Source organism: Glycine soja, chromosome 3 (genome assembly GCF_004193775.1).
Source record: "Glycine soja cultivar W05 chromosome 3, ASM419377v2, whole genome shotgun sequence".
NCBI lineage: Eukaryota > Viridiplantae > Streptophyta > Magnoliopsida > Fabales > Fabaceae > Glycine > Glycine soja.
This window is the reverse complement of record NC_041004.1, coordinates 13707599-13729948: the sequence shown is the minus strand read 5'-3', so window position 1 is coordinate 13729948 and position 22350 is coordinate 13707599. Positions and strand designations below refer to the sequence as shown.

Here is a 22350-nt window from a genome sequence, read left to right as displayed (position 1 = left end):
TCTCTATTAAGACATCTTAAAACTTTATTTACTAGATCTTCATTTTGAAAAGTTTTTCCTAGAGATGCAAGATGATTAACTATGTGTGTGAACCTCTTTTGCATGTCTTGTATACTTTCATTTACATTCATCCTAAAAAGTTCATATTCACGAGTTAAAGTGTTTATCCTAGATCTTTTAACATCTGTTGTGCCTTCATGTGTTACTTGTAGTGTATCCCACATATCCTTAGCACTTTTACAATTTGAAACCCTAAAGTATTCATCTATTCCTAAGGCAGATGTAATAATATTTTTGGCCTTTAAATTATATTGTACTAATCTTCTTTCTTCCTCAGTCCAATCTGCTCTAGGTTTTTCTATTGTTGCACTTCCAGCTATTATAGAGGGAACATAAGGTCCTTGTTCGATGGCTTCCCAAATATTTAAATCTATTGCCTCTAGAAAGATTTGCATGCGGGTTTTCCAGTAGTGATAACCCACTCCATTAAAGATGGGAGGTCTATTTATAGAATTTCCCTCGGGAAACAAGTAGTTTGATGAGGCCATAATTCTTGAAGCTTCTAAACTTTATACAAGAATGAAGCTCTGATACCACTTGTTGGACAAGTGGCCTCAGATATCTTAAGAAGGGGGGGGGGGTTGAATTAAGATATCACAACTTATTTCCCCAATTACAAATTCTATTTATCTTTCTATTTCAGTTATAAATTCCCTTAATAATGAGTTTCTTAAATATTGATTCAAATAGAACAGATTGAATATGAATATAAAACAATAATAAATAAAAGAGTTTAAGGGAAGAGAAAATGAAAACTCAGATTTATACTGGTTCGGCCACACCCTTGTGCCTACGTCCAGTCCCCAAGCAACCCGCTTGAGAGTTCCAATATCTTGTAAATTCCTTTTACAAGTTCTAAACACACAAGGACAACCCTTCCTTTGTGTTTAGAATTCTTTCACAACAAGAGACCCTCGGTCTCTTAATCCCTTTTCAGAATGAAGAAGAAGAAAAGAAGAAATCTCTCTTAAAAGAGAAAGATTGAACAATTTGAGCACTCAAATAATTCCTTATTGAATCACAAGTAATTTTGCCAAGGAATTTGTGAGAGGATAAAACGATTTTCTTTTTAAGAGGATAAGACCTTTTTGTTCTGAAAATCTCTTAGCAAATTCGTGTCTCAAGCCACATATATATATAGGCCTATGATAGCCATTCAAGAACCACACAAAAAGATGTGACTGTTGAGAATGTTTTCTGAAAAACTCTTCTGGTAATCGATTACAGTATATGTGTAATCGATTACAGGCTTTAAAATTTGAATTAAAACGTTCAGAAACTGCTGGTAATCGATTACCATATATGTGTAATCGATTACACAGTGCAAATTTTGAATTCAAATTTTAATAGCTGTTGTAAATCATTTTTGGCCACTGGTAATCGATTACATCCTTTGGTAATCGATTACCAGAGAGTAAATCTGTTGAAAAACCTTTTTAACTTAGATTTCTTTGGCCAAACCTTTTGCGACTTCAATTGGAATTCCCTTCCTATTTAATATACCCTTCCTAAGACTCTAGAGACTGTCTTGATCATTCATCTTGAATATCTTTGTCTTGAATAAATCTTTGAGAAGCATGTGATTCATGTAATCCTTTGGCATCATCAAAACATTCAGCTTGATCCTTTGTCTACACCAGCATGCAAAGCAATTAGCTGAAATATCATCAAACAACTTTATAGTAAACATAGAGAAAAATCCTAAAGAAGAGTGCAAAGCTATGATGACTAGAAGCAAAATGGCGATTCAAATAGAGGAAAGTAGAGCTGATCAGAAGGTGGAGGGATCTAAACAATAACTGGCTGATGAGCTGGCGCTGGAACCGAGAAATTGTTGAGGAAGCAGAAGGTGATAAAGGAGAAGTGATGTGCCATCATTTTCTTCTATTTTCTAAACCCTTTTTGCACCATTTTAATTATTGATTGGTCTTAATTGTCAATTAATTAGGCAGTTTTATTATTTGGGCCCATTCAGCTAATTTGATGTTTTTAATCTAATTTCAGGAATTAATGAAGCATTGGGCTTGAATCTAGCATTGGGCTTGAATCTAGAATTGGGCTTGGACTTGAAGAGGGCAGACTAATTTATTCTATAAAATTAGATCTTATCTTATCTAGATATTATTTAGATTTGATCTCATCTAGATATTATTTCATCTAGATCTTATCTTATCTTATCTTATCTAGATTTGATTTGATTTTACTTATGGGCTTGGATTTAAAACATATTTGTAAGCTTTGGGGCTGAAAAAAACTATATAACAGCACCAAGGTTCTAGTTTAGGGGCCCCCCCTCTCTCCCTCGCGGGAGACTCTCTCTCTCTCCTCTCTCTCTTCTATTTTTCGTTTTTAGTTTTAGTCTCTCTTCTCTTTCTCTTTTATTTTCGTTTTTTTCAATTCCAGTTCAGACTTTTAGTTTTATCAATAAAATTTCATTCTCTATTTGATTAATGGAAGGCTAAGTCCGCAGCGTTGTTTTCCCTTGAGGATCAAGCACAGTTCTCTTTGAGGTTCTATTATTACTGTTAAATTCTGTTTAGTTTTTCCTCTTCACTAATTACTTTGAATTTGTTGCTTTTAATTCATGCATGCTTAGTGCTTGATTAATTGTCTCTGCGCTTAATTTACGTTCATGCTTAATGATCGTTTATGAGTAATTGGTGTATGTGATGCTTAATCACATAATGAATGCCTTGTGTTGAATTTCGCTTAGTAATTTAATTTAGGGTTGGATTAAGTGGTTAAACTGATAAAGGATAAACTCTCGTAACCTAGGATAAGAGACTTGCTTGTGAATCAAGGGGAAGCAACGTGTTTTAATTCTGATATTTTCTAATTCACATATATTCGCTGTTTAATTTACAAAAGCAAACAACCCCCCCCCCCATCGTTACTGTTACTGTTACTGCAAGTATATTATGAACATTTGGCTTGTCACTGCTCGTTGGGAAACGACCTAGGATCACTGCCTAGTTACTACATTTTAATGTTTATTTGATTCGGGTACGGCCTCGATCAAGAAGAGACACCAATAAAAGAAGAAAAAGAAAAGGACAAAAAGTTGAAAAAGGAAAAACAAAAAGAGAAGGCTATTGAGATTAAAAAGAAGAAAGACAAGAGTGAGGCCAACATAGAAAAGAAGAAAGAGGCTACTCCTATTGAATGCAAGGAGGTCCCTTATCCATTGGTACCCTCCTAAAAAGATAAAGAGTGACATTTGGCCAAATTTCTTGATATCTTCAAGAAACTAGAAATTACTTTGCCATTTGGAGAAGCACTTCAGCAAATGCCCCTCTATGCCAAATTTTTGAAGGATATGCTAACCAAGAAGAACCGGTACATCCATAGTGACGGAATTTTTGTGGAAGGTAACTGTAATGTTGTGATTCAATACATTCTTCCACCCAAGCACAAAGATCCTGGAGTTGTCACGATACCCTGTTCTATTGGTGAGGTTGTTGTAGGCAAAGATCTCATAGACTTGGGAGCTAGTATCAATTTAATGCCTCTTTCCATGTGCCGGCGACTTGGAGAGATAGAGATAATGCCCACATGTATGACCCTCCAGTTAGCTGACCGCTCCATCACAAGGCCATATGGAGTGATTGAAGATGTTTTGGTGATGGTTAAGCACCTTATATTTCCAGCTGATTTCGTTGTCATAGATATAGAAGAGGATGCTAACATTCCTCTCATTCTTGGCTGCCCATTCATGTCTACTGCAAGCTGTGTGGTAGACATAGGAAGGAAGATGTTGCAGATGGGCATAGAAGATCAGAAGATCAGCTTTGATTTGTTCCATGAGGACAAAGATCCACCTAGCCAAAATGTATGTCTGAAAGTGCATGTGATGGAAGAAAAGAAACCTGAGAAAATGGTCTTTGAAATAGGAACTCTGTTGGATCCTGGATAACATGATGATGCGTCAAGCTAGTGACGTTAAAAGAGTGCTTACTGGGAGGCAACCCAACTTTTCTTTCCCTTTTCTATTTTTCATTCTTATCTCTTGCATGTAGTTAGGATATCTTGCTTGTGATTATGATTAATTTCAACTTGTTTAGTAATGAACAAGGGGTTTTAAGCTTGTGTGAAGAGATAGACAGGAAAACACTTAGAAAGATTTTTCACAATTGTCTCTCGCTAAGCGCAGACCTTGCGCTAAGCACTCTGTCTTCACGCGCTAAGCCGAGCTTGCTCGCGCAAAGCGCACAGACCCCTGATTGGTTGGCTGAATAGTTCAGCTAAGTGCACATCACTTTGCTAAGCCCCACATCTTCACTGTAATTGAACTTTAACCAGTGGGCTTAGCGTGAATGATGCGCTAAGCGCCACTTCTTCTTTGAAAAAAGTTTCATTGTAGCAGCGCTGAGCGTGCTATCCTGCATTAAGCCCCAGATCCATTATGTAACTTAAGTTTTTAAGCTGGGCTTAGCGGGCCAAGAAGCGCTAAGTGCCAATCTCTTATGGTTTTTGAACTCTTGGAAGTATGCTTAGCGCGCCTGTTGCGCTAAGCCAGAACTACTCTCTGTAAGTTGAAGCTTGATGGTACGCTAAGCCTCACATCTTAGGCTAAGCGCATATTGCAGAAAATTTTGTGTTGCAGAAAGCGCTAAGCACAGCCTGTCGTGCTAAGCCCCAGATACTCACTGGACCTTACAACTTCAAGTTGGGCTTAGCGCAAGGCTAGGCTAAGCGCTTGGGTTTTAAACTTTAACGTCACGTAGGCACACTATGCGCAGCTGTGCGCTAAGCGCGCCATACGAAATTCAGTTTTAAAAATCAAAGGCAGAGGCACTTGGGTTGCTATCTTTGCACCCAAACCTCTGCACCTTCTTAACCCTAAGCACTTGTGTACTTTTTGCTGCTTGTGTACTGTTTCTCTGCACCCTCGTTGCGTTATTTCAAGAACAATCCAAGTAAGTGATAGCATTGTTCTTTGCATTTATTTTTTTCATTCTTCAAACCTTAGGATAGATGACTTATTGTTTTCTTAGTTGTATACTGTTAGGTTAAGGTTATTAGTTTTAGGGTTAGTCAATGTAGGATTTTAGGTAACTTAGAAGCCCATTAGGGGCAATGTGGCTGAAAGGGGTGAAGACCCCTGTGGTTTTGTATGGAAATCGCAATGAACGCGCTAAGCGCGCCTGTGCGCTTAGCTTGTTCATCGCAACTATCAAAATTTTGGATTTCCAGATGAATGCGCTAAGTGGGCCATGTCGCACTAAGCACGATCATCCATGCAGATGAACGTAAGTGATGTGCCCGCTAAGCGTGTCTGTGCGCTAAACGGGACTAGTGTTCAGACATTAAGCTTTTGGGAATTTTTGTTCAGCGCTAAGCCTGGCCTGTCAGGCTAAGCGCCAATTTTCTTTTCTAAGTTTTCCTTGAATAAGGCTAAGCGCATTTGTGCGCTAAGCCCTTGTTGTGTGTTGAGCTATGCGTCTTGCTGCACTAAGCTCAACTCCCTCACTGTCTTTTAAGTTTTTGTAGTTAGGCTAAGTGCGCCCTGTGCACTAGGCCGGAGTGTCATTCTGATGAGGCTGAGCTAAGCGCGCCATACTACGCTAAGCTCAGACTCTCTTCTATTTCGAAAATTTTAGACTTAGGCTAAGCTCAGCTGTGCACTAAGCCTGTTCCGCAGAAAAAATATTTTTTGTGTCTTCAGGCTAAGCGTCAGTCCACTGCGCTTAGTGCCTGAGTAGAATTTCATAAGGCGCGCTAAGCTCAACTTGCTGCGCTAAGCGCCCAGTCAAAATTTCAATTTTATTTTTCTGTTTTTGTGAAAATAACTTGTTCTAATAGCTTGTGTTTGTCTTATATTTTGCAGATGGCATCTAAGAAAAGGAAAGCTCCTTCTACACCGACCCAGGCCATATTTGATAGATCCAGGTTTACATCCCAAGAGGCTTAGGAGAGGTATACAAACATTGTGGTACCTAGGAAGATTTTTCCTGAAAGGAATGTCATTATCCATCACACTAAGTTTGATGAATTTACTGCAGAACTCAAGCATAGAAATTGGCACAAGGAGTTGACAAACTTTGTGGATGGTAGTATTGATGTGGCCATCATAAAGGAATTTTATGCGATCCTCTATGACCCCGAGGATAAACCACCTAAGCAGGTGAGGGTGAGAGGTCATCTGATCAAATTCGATGCAGACACCTTGAACGCATTCTTGAAGACACCAGTGATACTTGAGGAGGGGGAGAACTTTCCAGTATATTCCAGGTTTTGTCGTTCAAAGTCAGAGTTGCAGGAATTGGCAACTCGATTGTGCATCCCTGGAAGGGGATTCGAGTTAAACGCCAATGGACTGTCATTAAAGATATTTCAAAAGAATCTGACCACACTCGCTTATACATGGAGCGTTCTTTCTTTCTCTAACTTGGTCCCTACCTCTCACACCTCTGATATCACATTAGACAGGGCCAGGTTGATTTATGGAATCATTCAGAAGATGGATATGAACCTGGGCTATATTATTTCAGCTCAAATTTCTATGATCGCTAATCAAGGCCGTACCCGAACCAAATAAACATTAAAAATGCAGTATCTAGGAAGTGATCCTAGGTCGTCTCCCAACAAGCAATGGTCAACCAAACATTCATAACAGATAGTAAGAAAACAGTAACGAATTGGAGAGAGGGTGTTTGTTTTTGTAAATTAAACAGCAAGCAAATTTGAATTAGAAAATAACATAATTAAAACATGTTGTTTCCCTTTGATTCACAAGCAAGTCTCTTATCCTAGGTTACGAGAATTTATCCTTAATCAGTTCAACCACTTAATCCAACCCTAAATTAAATTACTAAGAGAAAATTAACATAAGACTATCATTATGTGATTGTCATACCCTAATTTCGTCCGGGGACCTTTGTTTGGTGGCATGCAACTTTCGTTTGACCATTTTGAGGTACTTGGCACCCTTCGTTAGGCAATTCGTGAAGTATCGTGACATGTCGTAACTCAAAAGGAAGCATCGTTGCACAATTCGTGAGGTTCCGTAACATTCTGTAAGTCAAAAAGGGGATGATTATGTAATCCACAAGGTTCCGTAACATTATGGAAAGAAAACAAGTATCGTTACGAAATTCGTAAGTTTCCGTAACTTTACGGAAAAAGAATCACCAAAAAAAGGCAGGGGGTGTATTTAGTAAAAATGGGGGTGCAAATATCAACCAGGCCCACTTGGGCCCTCCAGAAGATTCCTCCAGAAGGCGGTTGCTTCTGGAGGAAGCCACCTTGCTCGCCTGGGCGAGCTGGGTGGCAAGCATCTCCCCCATTTTCCTATAAATAGGGGGAGAAGTGAAGAGGAATTTCGTTCAGCCCTCCTGGTAATTCAAGAATCACTTGAAATTAGTGAAAAAAATTGGTTCCGTGAAGAAAATCCGAGCCGAGGCGCTTCCGTAACGTTTCCATGGGGATTTTCGCGAAGATTTTCAGCCGTTCTTCGACGTTCTTTGTTCGTTCTTCATCGTCCTTCGGTCTTTAACTGGTAAGTTCTCGAAACCGAACTTTTCAATTCATTCTATGTACCCTTAGTGGTCCTCATTTGTTTTCATTAGCTTTCAATTTCCTTTCATCTACTTTCCATACCCCCTTTTGACGTGCTTTAGTCATTTGCTTAAGTCATTTTATCGCCTAAATCAAAAATAAAATAAATTTCCACCGATCATTTGAGTTGTAATATCTGTTAATTTTGTTTAAAATGAAATTCGACCGTTCGGTCATGTCGTAGCCACGTTGAAAACCAAAAAGAGGTAAAATAATAATATAATAATAAAAAATATCTTTTAGTAAAATAAGCCAAAAAAAATCAATCGGACGTTTCTCTTTGAGATTTTCCTTTCTTAATCGAATCAACTAATAACCAAAGTGCAACTAAAGGCTAAAATCAATTCATAAACCAAACTTTTATCGTCACCTAAAAAAGGCCATTTTCAAAGGTCCAACGCCTTGAAATGGTCTTTTCCGCTTTTATTAGTTAAGTGTAGATTTCTAAAGGCCTAAAATCAACATGCAATTTTATTACCTCTTTCAAAAAAATAAAGAGATCATTAATGGTCCAATGCCTTAATGTCCTCTCCCTTTTCAAATGAATCGAAAGTTTGTTTAATGGTCCAAACGCCTTAAAAATGACCTTTCATTCAATAAAAACATATCTCGCAAAAAGGATAAAAACAAACTTAAACACTTTATTCACAAAGAACTACGTAGGTCTGATTTCCTTATCGCAATTAAGGAATACGTAGGAGCAAGGGAAACACCCTCGTCGACCGCAAAAAGATAAAAAATATTTAAAGGAATAAAGACGTAAAAGGGAACCTAAAAATTGAAGTCATGTTTGCACATTTAATTAAAGGCTGTCGTCTCTTGTGACGGACGGGTGGGGTGCTAATACCTTCCCCGTGCGTAAATACAACTCCCGAACCTTTCACTTAAAGTTCGTAGATCACGTCTTTTCCGGTTTTTCCGACGTTTCCCTCAAATAAACGTTGGTGGCGACTCCGCGCGTATTTCTTTCTTGGAACACGCACCCGCGAGTCACGCGTCGCCCTCCTACCGAAGGGTAGGTTGCGACAGTTGGCGACTCCACTGGGGACTATTGTTCGAGAGTTAGGCCATTTAATCTTGTGCGATGTTTTATCATGACTTTCTCCTTTGTTGGTTTCCCTTTATTTGTCTTATGTTTTTGTGTATATAACTCTTTGTTGCTTTTAGTGCGTTTTGAAATGTTTGCATGAGGTAAACACCAACACTATTTGCACACACGGTGAGTTGAAAAAAAAGGGCCCTATACCCGGGTTCATGGGAACATAAGGAGTGGAGGTGAATCTGTGATCATGCTAGGTCTCCGACTTGCTTGATTACAGTGAACCCTCGTCTAGAGTTTTTCTCTTTGAAAACATATTGTTGCTAGTAGTCCCTACTGCTGCAATATGTTCTTCGAAGGGGATGATACCTCTAGAAACCATCAAGAGAGATATGACCACCTTGGGGATTATCACTAAAAAACCCTTTTAGCTCCCTCCCATATAGGTCCCTTGAATAGGGGCACGAAGCGGACACGCTGCGTGCCATTTTTTTCACACTGTCATGCATAAGTAGCATGTACTCTTTTCACTTATATATTTTGTGAATATTGTCATACTGTACACTCCCGTGTTGTGCCCTTCGCATATGCATCACGCACGGGTTCTGTCTTGATCCCCTCCCTTTTGGAAACCAACGGAGGGTCCGTGTCACCTTCTTAAATACATACGTTGGGCACTCGCTACCCCAAGACGTTGTATCTAAAAAGGAGACAATTTCCCCGGGCTCCCGTATTCATAAATTGCATCTGTCTCATGTGCATTTCTGCATGCATTCATCCATTCCACCCATGATAGATGTCGGAGTTTTGATTCGCACCGAATTTTTTTCACTTTAGTAAACATGGGGACAAATCAAACTGGCAAAAGGTTTTATCAAGTCAAGATTAAGGGCCTAGATGCCACCAGCATTAAGGAGTTGGGGCAGTTGATGGGACCTCTCCAAATGCAAGCCTTCCGCAAAGCGTACGGAAAGATCTTAGATTTGACCATAGCAGAGATATCCACAGAAGCCATTGCATCACTCACCCAATACTATGACTAGCCCTTGAAATGCTTCACGTTTGGAGACTTCCAATTAGTACCGACTGTTGAAGAATTTGAAGAGATTCTAGGATGTCCTCTTGGGGGAAGGAAACCGTATCTTTTCTCTGGGTTTCTTCCCTCCTTGAGCAAGATTGCAGTTGCTGTCAGGGATTCGGCGAGAGGATTGGACCGCGTGAAGCAAACTCGAAACGGCATAGTGGGCCTACCACGGAAGTACTTAGAAGGCAAGGCGAGAGATATGGCGAATCAAGATAAGTGGGTCCCATTCATGGATATATTAGCATTGTTAATCTTTGGGGTTGTCCTCTTTCCAAACGTGGATGGTTTGGTGGACCTAGCCGCAATTGATGCTTTCCTTGCATATCACCATAGCAAAGAAAGCCTGGTGGTAGCTGTCTTGGCAGACTTATTTGACACATTTGATCGAAGGTGCGAAAAAAGTAGTGCACGGATCATCTGTTGTTTACCCGCTCTTTGTGTATGGTTGGTTTCACACTTATTCCAACAAGACATAAGGCATCCATGTCCGCTCCAAAGCCATCGCTCATGTGTCGAGAAAAGAAGAGTAGATTGGGACCAACACTTGGAAGGGATAGGAGGCAGAACAGTCAATTGGTTTCCACGATGGAAAGAAGGAAAGGAGGGTGTTCTCTTCTCATGTGGGGGCTACCCAAACATCCCGTTGATAGGAACGAGAGGTTGCATTAACTATAATCCCTCACTTGCTATAAGACAGTTAGGGTACCCCATGAGGGGAGCACCGACGGAAGAAAGCCTATCTCTTTTCCTTGTGAGAGATTTTGGCGCGCAAAATTTCAAGGTTATACAAAGAGTCCATAAGGCGTGGGACAGCCCATTAAGGAAAGATAAAGAACTTAGGGGCATTTGTAATGGCATCATTGGTGGTTATCATGAATGGCTGAAAGTTCGTACACGGGGTTTAGGTTGGCTCACCAAGTTAAAGATTATCAGCGAAGAGAATTTCGAAGCTCCGGAAGAAGATGAAGAAGTTCGGGCTCTGAAAACCGAACTAGGAAAAGCGAGACTTGCTAAAGAAAAATTCAAGTTAGTCGCTATAGACGTCCGGAAAGAGTGTGTCGGGTTACGAGAAGAGAATGCAGCTACTGCAAAAGCCCTTGAACAAGAAACCAAGAGGGCTCGCAAGGAAGAGCATGGCTGTGACAAATTCCGTGGAGCATTGTGGGGCAGCAATAGTGAGCTCAAGCTTTGAAGGGAAGAGAGAGACCAATCACGAGCACATAGCATGGTCTTAAAAGAAGAGTTAGCCGCTTGCTCAAGATCCAAAAGGAACTTGACTCAGCGTTTATGCGAGACAGAGACCAACATGTTAGCTATCATCACCAAGTATCAAGAAGAACTAAGCCTAGCCACAGCCCACAAGCATAGGGTGGCGGACGAGTATGCCCAAGTGTACGCAGAAAAGGAGGCTAGAGGAAGGGTCATCGGCTCATTACACCAAGAGGCAACCATGTGGATGGACCGATTTGCTCTTACCTTGAACGGGAGTCAAGAACTTCCCCGATTGCTAGCCAAGGCCAAAGCAATGGCAGACACCTACTCCGCCCCCGAGGAGATCCACGGACTTCTCGACTATTGTCAGCATATAATAGATTTAATGGCCCATATAATTAGGAACCGCTAGGGAACTTGTATTGTCACTCAGATCTTGACTAGTTATAAACCTTTTTGAATAAAATGAGTTTATCCCATGTTTCTACTCCAAAAAGCCAGTGCGAATCAAATCACTCCTGGATTTTTTTGCCTACTCCTCACGTTTGGTTTTTTAGGAAAAAATACCATAACTAAACGCGCCACAAGGCATCCCTATCGCACTAGATCCAAATCTAGGACGATGGGTGAGCAAGAGGAGACACAGGAACAGATGAAAGCCGCATGTCGGCTTTGAAAGAACAAATGGCTTCTATGATGGAGGCCATGCTAGGAATGAGGCAACTCATGGAGAAGAACGTGGCCACCGCTGCCGCTATCAGTTCGGCTGCCGAAGCAGATCCGACTCTCCTAGCCACCGCGCACCATCCTCCCCCAAATACGGTAGGACGAGGAAGGAACACACTGGGGCACAACAACAACCCTCATTTGGGATACAACCGAGCGACTTACCCTTATGGATTGCCGCCTAATTACACGCCGCCAGTCATGCAAGATGATGCGGGTCATATCTCTTCTCCCATGCTTGAAGGGGAGCTTCCTCGACAGCCCGACGAGGTCCACGAAGATCATCAAGAGTATGCCCAAGGGGATGTCGAGTTCTACCCCCCGATTACTGTCAAGGGATCGGCACCCAACACTTTGCCTCAGCCCAACCTCACTGCACATCCAATAATCTTGTCCACAGAAGGACCATCCCCGACGACCGAAGAAAGAAGGAAACTCGATCTCCTTGAGGAGAGATTGAGGGCTGTTGAAGGCTTTGGTGACTATCCATTCGTGGACATGACGGATCTTTGCTTGGTACCAGATGTTGTTATCCCCCCAAAATTCAAAGTACCGGACTTCGACAAGTATAAAGGGACGACCTGTCCCAAGAACCACCTCAAGATGTATTGTCGTAAGATGGGCGCGCACTCTAGGGATGAGAAGCTATTAATACACTTTTTCCAAGATAGCTTGGCCAGAGCCGCGGTTGTTTGGTACACTTATCTGGAAGCTTCCCGCATCCGTACTTGGAAGGACCTGATTATTGCTTTCCTAAGGCAATATCAGTATAATTCCGATATGGCTCCCGATCGCACTCAGCTACAAAATATGTTCAAGAAGGAAGATGAGACCTTTAAAGAATACGCGCAGCGATGGAGAGACCTGGCAGCACAAGTGGCACCTCCCATGGTTGAAAGGGAGATGATCACCATGATGGTAGACACCTTGCCAGTATTTGATGCAATCCTACCCCGTAAGGGCATTGGATAGAAAACTCCAAGTAGATTGGGCCAAAGATGCAAGAGAAGGCCCTAGGGTTCTTATGAGCCTTAGGGTAGATTTCGGGCCCATGGGCTAAGTACGAGCCCACTTATCTTTGTAAATATTAGATTAAGGTTTCATTATTTTTGGGCCTTGTATTTAGGGCTCCATAATGTAGGTAGGGTACCCTAGAAATATAGGATTTTTCAGCCCTTGTATTTTAGGGCACCTAGACTAGTTTTTGTATTAGGGGTAGTTTTGTAATTTCACATGCACTAAGTGGATATTTGATGTGTGTGGTTGGAAATAAATTTAATTGAATTGGTAGAAGCCCAATCCAATTAAATTTTAGAGGGGGAGGTGAGCATTTGCTTACTACACCCCATTGCCACATCATATAGTCACACTTTGTGCATGTCCTTCATGCTTTTCATGCCTCATGACACCTAAGCACACTTAGTGGAGAATCTTGGAATTGATCTTGGATTAGTGGGCTGAACCATAACTAAAAGTCACTAATCATAATTAGTGAAATTTTGGCTCCAAAGTTTGGCTCCACAAATTCAATTTCAAATTCAAGTGAAATTTGAATTTCCCTCCAATTTTGTGTGACACTTAGGCTATAAATAGAGGTCATGTGTGTGCATTTTTTTCAACTTTGATGATTTGAATATTAAACTTCAGATTTCAAAGCTCATTTAGAGCACAAAATTTCGTGCTCTTCTCTCCCTCTCCCTTCATTCATCTCCTTCTTCCTCCAAGCTCTTATCCATGGCCTCCTATGGTGGTGAGCTTCTTCTAGACTCATCTTCTCCTTGAAGTGGAGTCTCGTCTCTCTCTTCCTTCTCCATTCCGCTGCCATTCATCTTCCAAGAAGCAAAGGAATCCATTGATGAAGAAGATCCTAGGCCTACAAGCTCCAATGGAGCTTGCATCAGTATTTTACTATGAGAAGTTGGTAGGTTACATGCCATCCAGCTTCGCGGACCTAGTGTTCGCCGGGGAAAGAATTGAAGTAGGGTTGAAGAGAGGGAAGTTCAATTATGTTTCCTCTACAAGTGCCAATGCTAATAGGGTCGGAACAACTAGGGCAAAAAGGAAGGAGGGAGATGCCCACGCCATCACTTCAGCGCCCGCGTGGGTTAAACCCCCGCAGACATCTCATGGTACACATTAGTACGCTCAAAATCATTCGAGCTTCTCAGCTCACGCCGAGAACTCCTCTAATTCAGCACCCATGCAGCCTAAGGCACCCATTCAGAGGGAGGCCCCCCAAGTTCCGACTCCAACCACAACTCGCCCGGCCGGCAATTCCAACGCAATGAGGAACTTTCCCCCGAGGCCAATTCAAGAATTCACCCCACTCCCAATGACGTATGAAGACCTCTTGCCGTCCCTCATCGCCAATCAACTGGCTGTGATAACTCCCGGGAAGGTCTTCCAACCCCCTTTCCAAAAGTGGTATGATCCTAACGCAACTTGCAAGTACCATGGGAATACCCCGGGGCGTTCCATTGAAAAATGCTTGGCCCTTAAATACAAGGTCCAACATTTGATAGATGTTGGATGGCTGACATTCCAAGAGGATTGGCCCAACGTGAAAACTAACGCGCTCGCCAATCATGGAGGGGGGGCGGTTAACGCCATTGGGTCAGATAGGCTGCGCAGGTCTAAACCTTTAAAGGACGTGGCAACCCCTAGGAGGTTTATCTTTGAGGCCCTACAAAAGGGGGGTGTGATTCCCCACGGTGGGCATAAAGAGGACTCTTGTTTGTTGCATCCCGGCGAGCTACATAGCATGGAAACATGTTTGGCAGTAGAGGAATTGTTGCAGCGAATGATAGATCAAGGCTGACTGGAAGTCGGTGATGAGGGAGGAGAAGAGCAACATATATGTATGCAGTCCGTGGATGAGAGAAGTTTTGGAAGGCCTAAACCTTTGGTGATATATTTCACCAAGGGCGCAGCTTCGCAAAAAACCCGACACCCCTCGGCACCTAAGCCTGTCCCTTTCCCATACCAAAATAGCCACGCAGTCCCATGGAGGTACACACCTCCGAACAAAGAGGAAGAAGAAACCACCGACATGAGTTCGTTGTCGACCAAAGTAACCAATATCACGGGGCTGAGCGGTGTGACCCGCAGCGGTTGTGTATTTGCGCCCCCCGACCTACCAATTCAGCCCACGAACGTCAAGGGGAAGGCAAAGGTAGTGGAAGAACAAGATGATAAAACACCCCTCACTCCGAATGAGGATATTCCAGCGAAAGGTCCTCCGGAGAAAAGGGATGGTTATGGCAAGAAGGAGGTGTCACTAGAGGAAGCCAGCGAGTTTCTCTGCATAATTCAGCAGAGCGAGTTCAAGGTCATTGAGCAGCTCAACAAAACCCCGGCCAGGGTCTCTCTGTTGGAATTACTCATGAGCTCGGAACCTCATCGGGATTTGCTAGTAAAGGTTTTAAACGAGGCCCACGTGGCCCAAGATATCTCTGTGGAAGGCTTCGGAGGGCTCGTCAATAATATCACTACCAACAACTATCTCGCCTTCGCTGAAGAAGAAATCCCTGCCAAGGGAAGAGGGCATAACAAGGCTTTGCATGTATCAGTCAAGTGTATGGACCACGTTGTAGCCAAGGTGCTCATCGATAATGGTTCCAGCTTAAACGCGATGCCCAAAAGCACTTTGGAGAAATTACCGTTTAATGCTTCCCATCTAAAGCCAAGTTCCATGGTAGTTCGTGCCTTCGACGGCACCCGCCGAGAGGTTAGGGGAGAGATTGACCTTCCGGTACAAATAGGCCCTCACACCTGTCAGGTTACCTTTCAAATCATGGACATTAACCCACCTTATAGCTGCCTGTTGGGACGCCCATGGATCCATTCAGTGGGAGTCGTTCCCTCTACACTCCATCAAAAATTGAAGTTCGTAGTGGAAGGGCATTTGGTCATTGTATCGGGCGAGGAAGACATCTTGGTGAGTTGTCCATCCTCTATGCCATATGTGGAGGCCGCAGAGGAGTCGTTAGAAACCGCTTTCCAGTCTTTCGAGGTGGTAAGCATTTCCTTCGTGGACTCCTTTTTTGGGCAACCTTGCCTGTCAGATACGACAGTAATGGTGGCCCAGGTAATGTTGGGGAATGGCTACGAGCCCGGAATGGGTTTAGGCAAGGACAACGGCGGAATAACTAGCCTGATAAGTGCCAAAGGAAATCGTGGGAAGTTTGGGTTAGGCTACAAACCCACACAGGCAGATATAAGGAAAAACATCACGGGAAGGAAACGCGGAGGTCAAGGCTCGCGATTAAGACAAGAAGATGAAGGAAGCCCACCCTGCCACATAAGTAGGAGCTTTATAAGCACGAGTCTAGGGGACGAAGGCCAAGTCGTTGCAATATGTGAAGATGATGCTCCGAGTGGTTCGGATTTGGTACGACCATGCCCTCCTGATTTCCAACTAGGAAATTGGCGAGTGGAGGAGCGCCCAGGCATTTACGCGACAAGCATAATGTAAACCTTTTACGGTTTAAAAAACTCTACAATTGGGCCTAGGCTTTAGAGTTTCCTTTGGTTAAGGCTTTGTGTCTTTTGCTCCTGAATCTATAATATAAAGATCTTTCTTTCATCTGTTCCTGCGTCTCTACCCATTCTCATCCATTTGCATGTTTATTTCTTTATGTTTAAAATGCCAGATCTGACGACGAATCCCATGAAGGTACTAATACCTGGGACCCGCCCATCGACTTTGAGCAAGAAACGAATAAAATAGAAGACGAAGAGGACGAGGTTGTGGGACTTTCCCCGGAGTTAGAAAGGATAGTCGCCCAAGAGGACCAAGAAATGGGGCCTCATCAAGAAAAGACAGAACTAGTAGACTTGAGAACTGGCAGTGGAAAAATGGAAGTAAAGATAGGCATGGGAATGACCACGCCCATCCGCGAAGAATTAACAACCCTGCTAAGAGATTACCAAGATATCTTTGCTTGGTCCTACCAAGATATGCCCGGTTTGAGTTCTAACATTGTACAGCACCGATTACCCCTAAATCCCGAGTGTCCCCCGGTAAAGCAGAAACTGAGAAGGATGAAGCCCGAGACATCCTTGAAGATAAAAGAAGAGGTAAAGAAACAATTTGACGCTGGGTTTTTGGCTGTCGCTCGGTACCCGGAATGGGTTGCCAACATTGTACCAGTCCCTAAGAAGGATGGGAAGGTGCGGATGTGTGTGGATTATCGGGACCTGAATCGGGCCAGTCCCAAAGACAATTTTCCTTTGCCGCACATCGATATTCTTGTAGATAATACGGCCAATTTCGCTTTATTTTCCTTCATGAATGGGTTCTTCGGTTACAATCAGATAAAAATGGCGCCCGAGGATATGGAAAAGACTACCTTCGTCATCCTGTGGGGGACGTTCTGTTACAAGGTGATGTCCTTCAGACTCAAGAATGTCGGGGCAACTTATCAACGGGCCATGGTAGCTTTGTTCCACGATATGATGCACCGAGAGATCGAGGTCTATGTGGACGACATAATTGCCAAATCTAAATCCGAGGAGGAACACCTCGTCAACCTGTGGAAGTTGTTTGAAAGGCTTAGGAAGTATCAATTGAGGTTGAACCCCGCTAAGTGCACTTTTGGGGTCAAATCGGGGAAATTACTAGGTTTCATCGTAAGCCAGAAGGGGATAGAGGTAGACCCCGAAAAGGTGAAGGCCATCCTCGAGATGTCGGAACCCCGTACTGAGAGGCAAGTCCGAGGTTTCCTGGGACGTTTGAATTATATTGCCAGATTCATATCACAGCTCACTGCTATTTGTGAGCCGTTGTTCAAACTCTTACGCAAAAACCAAACCGACCGTTGGAATGGGGATTGTCAAGAAGCATTTGGGAGGATCAAAAAGTGTCTCATGAATCCTTATGTGCTTATGCCACCGGTACCTGGAAGACCTCTCATCTTGTATATGACGATTTTGGATGAGTCGATGGGATGTATGCTGGGGCAACATGACGAGTCTGGAAAGAAAGAGCGTGCCGTCTACTACTTGAGTAAGAAGTTCACGGCCTGTGAAATGAATTACTCCCTGCTCGAGAGAACGTGTTGTGCTTTAGTCTGGGCGTCCCATTGTCTAAGACAATACATGCTGAGCCATACCACCTTGCTGATATCCAAGATGGACCCAGTTAAGTACATCTTTGAAAAGCCAGCTCTTACGGGACGAATCGCCCGGTGGCAAGTCCTGCTATCTGAGTTTGATATAGTTTACGTCACCCAAAAGGCGATAAAAGGAAGTGCCTTAGCAGATTATTTGGCTCAGTAGCCCCTCAACGACTATCAGCCCATGCATCCCGAATCCCCGGATGAGGACATCATGGCCTTGTTTGAGGAAAAACTAGACGAGGACCGGGACAAATGGACCATGTGGTTTGATGGAGCGTCAAATGTTCTAGGCCATGGCATTGGAGTAGTATTGGTCTCTCCGGACAATCAATGTATACCTTTCACAGCCAGGCTGGGGTTTGACTGCACTAACAATATGGCTAAATATGAAGCATGTGCCCTGGCCGTCCAGGCAGCGATTGACTCCAATGTCAAGCTACTCAAGGTGTATGGGGACTCAATGTTGGTGATCCATCGGCTGAGAGGGGAATGGGAAACTAGAGACCCCAAGCTGATACCCTACAAAGCCTATATCAAGGAGTTGGCTATTTCCTTTGATGAGATCTCCTTCCATCATGTTCCCCGGGAGGAAAATCAAACGGCGGACACGCTTGCTACTTTGGCGTCCATGTTCCAGCTAACGCCACACGGGGATCTACCATACATTGAGTTCTGGTGTCGTGGCAAACCCGCACATTGTTGCCAGGTGGAAGAGGAACGGGACGGTAAGCCTTGGTATTTCGATATCAAGCGATATGTCGAAAGCAAAGAGTACCCACCGGAGGCCTCCGACAATGATAAAAGGATGTTGAGGAGATTGGCGGCCGGTTTCTTCGTGAGCGGGAGCATACTATTTAAAAGAAACCACGACATGATTCTCCTGCGATGCATGGATGCCAAAGAGGCGAACCACATGATTGAGGAAGTCCACGAGGGTTCGTTTGGAACGCACGCCAATGGGCATGTTATGGCCAAGAAAATCTTGAGGGCAGGTTATTACTAGCTCACCATGGAAAGTGACTGCTGCGTCCATGTAAGGAAATGCCACAAGTGTTAAGCATTCGCGGACAATGTCAATGATCCGCCACATCCTCTGAATGTCATGGCCGCGCCGTGGCCCTTTTCCATGTGGGGAATAGATGTAATTGGAGCCATAGAGCCAAAAGCTGCAAATGGACATCATTTCATCCTAGTGGCGATCGATTACTTCACTAAATGGGTCGAAGCCGCGTCATACGCTAGCGTCACCAAGAGTGTGGTGGTCAGGTTCATTAAGAAGGAGATCATCTGTTGATACGGTTTGCCGAGGAAGATTATCACGGACAACGGCACCAACTTGAATAATAAGATGATGGGGGAGATGTGCGATGAGTTTAAAATCGAACATCACAATTCCACGCCCTACCGACCAAAGATGAACGGAGCCGTGGAAGCAGCCAATAAGAATATCAAGAAGATTATCCAAAAGATGACCGTGTCATATAAAGATTGGCATGAGATGCTCCCATTCACGTTACACGGTTACCGGACTTCAGTGCGCACGTCAACCGGGGCAACGCCATTCTCATTGGTATATGGAATGGAGGCTGTGCTACCATTTGAGGTAGAAGTCCCGTCATTAAAAATCTTGGCGGAATCCGGATTAAAAGAACCAGAGTGGGTTCAAACGCGCTATGACCAACTCAACCTTATTGAAGGTAAGCGCTTAACAGCCATGAGTCATGGGCGCCTGTATCAGCAAAGAATGAAGAATGCATTTGACAAAAAGGTATGCTTGCGCAAGTTCCATGAGGGAGACCTGGTGCTGAAAAAGATGTCCCATGCTGTCAAGGACAATCGAGGGAAGTGGGCCCTGAACTAAGAAGGGTCTTTCGTTGTGAAAAGGGCTTTTACCGGAGGAGCCTTGGTACTTACCAACATGGATGGCGAGGAACTACCTTTACTCGTGAACTCTGATGCTGTCAAGCGATACTATGCATAGAATCTGGGGCAATTTAGGATGTCGCCGCATTTTCTTTTATTTTTGTGTGTTCTTCTTGGTTTCCCCCAGGGATTCCTCATCTACTGTATATCTCTCGTCACAATCTTTTAAAGAAGTGAACGTGGGTTTGAGGCTTCAGTCCTCACGCTGGTTTTGAACCATGTGTTAGTTTGTGATCACCTGAGCCCTTTCGCTCAGTTCATGGGATGCCCCAAGCGCTTAATTAAAATCGAACCTAAACCAGCTTTCACCAAAAATTTGTTGCGTTTGAAAACATTCATGCATACGCATACACATGCATATCTTGTGGTAACAGGGGCAAAATTGTCTTAGGCCACGGTCAGAAGTCGAGACAAAGTTGAAGGCAGAAACCAATCAAGGTAAGACGACAACGCGGTCACGATTTGCCACGCATTGTTGTTTCCTACTTTCAGGTACTTATGGACGGACGCAAGGAAAGGCTAGGGTCGCGACCAATAGGTCGTCATCCTTTGCCTAGCCCAGGGCAAGATTTCACCCGTGTCGCTGCAAAGAGACAAGTGTGGATCATGCGCACCATCATGACCACTCTTACACAGATATGGAAGACGTTGCTACTTAGCAACGTTCTGCCCGACGACCGCAATGCCGATCTCCCCCTGCAGAAGTATCAGTTGGGGTAGCGCCCACAAGACACCCAGTGAACCCGAAGGAGCCCAACAGAGCCCTGGGGTTTCCAGCTCCGGTTACGAGCCTCTGTCAGTCCTACAGGGCGCCCGTCCCCCCAGCAAGTTCATGCCATCGTGACATAGGTAAGTATGCACCTCCCCCAACTGATTTCTGATGTCATCTATTGTTTGCAGGGATCGTGCCCGCAAGACACCCAGTGGACCCGAAGAAGTCCAACAGGGTCTTGGAGTTGCCAGCTCTAATTACGGGCCTCTGTCAGTTCTACGGAGTGCCTGTCGCCCCCAGCAAGGTCATCAGGCCCCCTACTAATCGAGCTTTCATCAAGAAGTACTGCGCCCCCAGGCAGGCGCAGGGCGAAACACCACAGCAGCCTGCGGATGGCTGGCAGCGGGCAACAGACGCACCGCCACCACCTCCAGAGTTCACCTCAGCTCATCCACAAAAAGGTTAGAGCGTTGCCTACGACACATGGCCGACCAATAGGCGACCAAGTCCAAAGCCAAAGGTAAGCAAAGTTCTAGGTCTGTGACCGACAAGTCATCACGCGTCCAGCTCAAGACGTTAAAGAAGCGCTACTAGGAGGCAACCTAGTACCCTTTAAATATCTGCTTGTTATTTGATCACCATTTATTTCTCAAGTCATAGTAGGACACACCTAGTTGTTCATGATCTTAGGAATTTAAATAAAACAAGCACAAGCTCGGAAGGTAGTCATACCTCACAAAATATATATGTGTATGTTTAGGTAGCAAGATACCTTAGATATGCATGTATATAGCAAAAATACCTCACAAAAATATACACATGTTTAGGTAGCAAAATACCTCATGAAAAAAAAAACAAAAAACAAAAACAAAAACAAAAACAAACAAGAACAAAAAATATATCTTTCAGCTGAAAAGTCAACATGCTTTTGAGAAGAGATAACTTCCAGCTTTTCTTTGGAAAAAAAATTCACTAATCATAACCAGTTTCTAAAAGAAAATGTGTGTAATACACCTGAAGGGTGAATGCTGTGAAAATTTTCCCGAACACCCAAAATGGACTCGGATGAATGCATGAATTGATAAAAGAACATATTTTGGAAACACTAGGTTGACATAAATAGGGAAAATGAATCCTGAGCCCTAGTGTCACATGGCCATAAAAACTTGATGCTTGAGTGTCCACATGGGTGCATGCATGACTAGTTTTGCATAAAATTTCCTAATCGTCATCGTTGCATATGTATCATGGAAATAATGTAGGACATCCCCTTTATCCCCGAACGGTTGGCCAGACCCTGACATATATCATGACCAGCCGTTCTACAAGCCTTGAGCCAAAATCCCAACTTATCATAAACCTCGACCTAGGGTGAGAATGTCAATCTGTGCCCTCGAAAGAAAACAAAAAAAAAAGGAGAAAAGGAAAATTCCCAATCAAAGAGTGGGAGAAAGTAAAAAAGAAAGAAAGTTCCTGATCAAAGATCGGAAGAAAACAGAAGAAATATGTAGAAAGGTCTTTGGACCAGACAATATCTGAACAACACAAAATTGTCACCAAATAAACGAAAAAAAAGAAAGGAAACCACGACCTAAAGTGGCCCTCTCCCATTGACTGCCAACCAAAATCTTGTGCGTCGGTGACTTGTTCGCCTCGCGTAAAACAAAAACAAAAAAGAAAAAGGCCAGAAAACTCAAAGCCAAATTTCCCACCAAAAGAACCCATTCCCAAGAAAATTCTTATTGATCCATGATCGCGCATGTAATCTTTGATTTGATAGGAAATGATTTGCAAAGTCAAGTCATAACACATCTATGGTTCGGAATTAGGATGAAACACTTACCTGTGCGAGATTGATACACTTTGAGTGAGTTTCTTCTATTTTTGCTGAACCCAGTGTTTCCTCTAAATGGTCATT

General features: G+C 43.4%; 1 protein-coding gene across 1 annotated transcript; it reads left to right on the top strand.

Moving 5' to 3' along the window:
• Positions 1–3346: 3346 nt before the first annotated feature.
• On the top strand, positions 3347–3973 carry LOC114404972. The gene has a single exon (XM_028367680.1). It carries the CDS (start codon positions 3347–3349, stop codon positions 3971–3973), a length of 627 nt encoding a protein of 208 aa, XP_028223481.1.
• The last annotated feature ends 18377 nt before the right edge of the window (positions 3974–22350 follow it).

Coding starts and splice junctions, on each gene's coding strand:
- LOC114404972 (XM_028367680.1), top strand. CDS start 3,347: ATGCCCCTCTATGCCAAATTTTTGAAGGATATGCTAACCAAGAAGAAC.